Source organism: Geospiza fortis, unplaced genomic scaffold (genome assembly GCF_000277835.1).
Source record: "Geospiza fortis unplaced genomic scaffold, GeoFor_1.0 scaffold3727, whole genome shotgun sequence".
In the NCBI taxonomy this organism is placed as follows: domain Eukaryota; kingdom Metazoa; phylum Chordata; class Aves; order Passeriformes; family Thraupidae; genus Geospiza; species Geospiza fortis.
The window spans coordinates 8,214-10,996 of NW_005055397.1; the positions used below are offsets into that span (position 1 = coordinate 8,214).

Genomic DNA, 2,783 nt, shown 5'->3' on the forward strand with positions numbered 1-2,783 from the left:
TGGCTGGTGGTGGCCATCTGCGCCGTGTCCAGCCTCTTCCTGCTGGCCGTGGTGCTGTACGGGGCGTCGCGCTGGGCGCCGCGGGCGGCCGTGTTCTCGGGGCCCGCGCCCCCCACGCCCGTGTGCGCCAGCGAAGTGGGCAGCTGGTCCTACTCGCAGCGCCACAGCCGGAGCCTGTGCGTGGCCGACGGCGCTGCCAAGAGCGACCTCATGGTTTTCAGCCCCAACTTCCCTCCGCCGCCGCCCGGCCCCGCGCCCAAGGACACGCAGCCGGAGCCCTCCGCTCTCCTCGACACGGTCAGTGTTCCGCACTTACTCGCTCTGTCCCCTCTCACCCGCCCCCGGGCAGTTGCAGCCTGCATCCGGGCTCCGCCCTAGCGCCGCGGGGGCGGTTCATGTGTCATGGTCATTTACCCTCTGGGTGGTGGTTGTATTTTCCCTCCTCTTCGGTGCCAGTGATGTATTATATCTTAGCAGGTTTTTTATGCCACTGTGATATTCTCTCTTCGTTAAATCTTGTTAAGGAGGAGAGCTCGGCAAAATACTTACATCTTGCTGCCCTCAGTGCCAAGTTGAATGAAATACTTCTTTTGTCTTGCAGCGTCTCATGAGTCTTGTATTTTGATGGCACGGAGAATAGAGTTCATCTGTATGTCACTTTCTTCTCTATTTTGTAATTTTAGAACCTTCAGTAGCTGTTTCAGAATCAGTCTTAATCTGTCTTGAAGCCACATCTTTTTCTTGTCTACCCAGTTTTGTCATCTCCTGCATCGAATATAGTTTGCCGTTTTCCTACCAAGGTCTTCAGAGTCATCAACTTCTTCTACAGTTCTTTCCTGCAGACCTCTATTTGACTCTGCTCCATAGGGTGATATCTCCTGTAATCTTTGATACATCCCTGTTCATGATTTTCTGAGATCCCCTCATGAGTTTTTAAATAGAACAAATCTTGATAAAGATTTCTGCCTGACTGCAGTGTTTACCTTCTCTTGCTGGTGTTATCAGGTCTCATTTTCTTCCACCTGTGGAGTTTATCACAACTCTGAGTGCCTCTTTAATTTTGGATGGAGTATCTTCAGTTGCCCACATTTCCCTGTCTCACAGGTGGGGCAGTTCTAATGAATTTCCTGCTTTTTACTGCTGTGCATTGCTGGTTTCCAGTCTTTTCTTACTCAGAAGTCTGTCCTCCTCTTTGTTTCACCTTTGAAACAAAAATCTATATTTAAAGTTCTTGCCTCTTCACCATGCATGGCATATATTAATTTGTGAAGTACGCCCGCATGGCATATATTAATTTCACCGTGCATGGCATATATTAATTTGTGAAGTACTACAGAATTACTATGGACATGAAAAAGACAGATGTATTTCACATCTCCCCCTTCTAAGTATGATTGAAATTCACTTTCTAAGGTAAGGTACTTAATTGCAGAAGAACACGAACCAAAGTAGATGTCAAAATGTGCAGCTGTAGTGCTAGACTGAGCAAGACATATTGGTAGAGGACTTGTTTTCGGTGGATTAATGTATTTGTAGAAGCACCTCAGTTTGGTTTCTGACTTGGTAGTCCCATGTACCCAGCAGTCACAGGCATTGTATTTCTAGGATGTTGTGGGGTTTTGACGTGATCTTATTTGTGTTTACTTAATTTAATTTTATTTTTCCCCTTCCCTGAGAATACTTTTTAAAATAAACAGATTTTTTTTTTGTTGTCTCATTGTGTGCTTGCCTTATGATAATCACGTGAATACGAAGCTGGATGATGCTTGAAACTCCCGATTTCCAGAGAGTGATTTAGCTTGACTTTATCTGGAGATGTGTTGGCAATTGTGCCAAATAATGCTCTTTTATTTCAGAGTCTGTGCCCCTTGCCATTACTGTGGTTCACTGTCTTTTTTTAAGGTTAGTTATACTTCGAGAGAAAGCTTGTGAGGCTTCAGGTTTCATTTGTTTCTGCCTTCATAGAAACGGATACAGAAATGTTTGCAATGCAGTGGGGATTTGAGAGGATGGAAAAAAAAATCCTGTTTGCTTTTTCAGCCGTGCTTCCCTGAAATTTTGAACAGTGATCCTTGAACACAGGCCTGACAATGGAAACTAGAAATAAATCAAGACAACAGTTAGAATAGCAACAGGTGTAACTAAAAATATCTATTGACAGACTTACATGGACTTTTTTAGCGTTTGTATGTTCCTTTTTTTGCTGTTGTTTTTTACCTTTGGGTGCATCCATCTTTGATTCTTCCTGTGGTAGAACCAGCAACTCACTAATCTGCGAAATTCCCTGTTTTATGTTACTGCCTGACCTACAGGGCAGGGCAGCAGAAAGTGCTGTGGCTGTGTAGAGAAGAGGCTCTGATGTATTTATGTCAGTAGATGAGGTGGGAGCCTGGGAACCCGTTATGGGATGAACTGTGCCTTGCCAGAACAGTGGTGCAACCCTTTTATCTCATCTTCAGTTGTGTCATGGTTGTATGATTCTGCTGTGTCCTGCAGCAGCTCATCTCCATCAGTAACAGGCGCATGGTTTTGCCATACTGTGAGTTTCTACCTGCCTAAAAGTGATAACCAAGACCTTGATCTTCATTGTGCAGCTACACTTGGGGGATAAAACTTAGAGAAAATACTGATACATAATAATGAGAGAGTTCAGGTTTCCTGAGCTCTTTCACCCTTCTGAGAGGATTTCTGCTCTGTCAGAATGTTGAGAGCGTAGAGTTAGGGAGTCGCTGATGGAGTTGAAAGTCTTTGGAATTGGTATTTGCTGATGCTTTATTCAGTTG

At 44.7% G+C, this 2,783-nt stretch overlaps 1 protein-coding gene across 1 annotated transcript in view; it reads left to right on the forward strand.

Moving 5' to 3' along the window:
* Positions 1 to 394, forward strand: part of LOC102038438 (protocadherin alpha-2-like) — an 8,607-nt gene extending 8,213 nt beyond the window's left edge. Inside the window, exon 4 of the mRNA XM_014311646.2 lies at positions 1 to 394. Coding sequence (XP_014167121.1) covers positions 1 to 378 — 378 coding nt within the window. The 3' untranslated portion in view covers positions 379 to 394.
* The last annotated feature ends 2,389 nt before the right edge of the window (positions 395 to 2,783 follow it).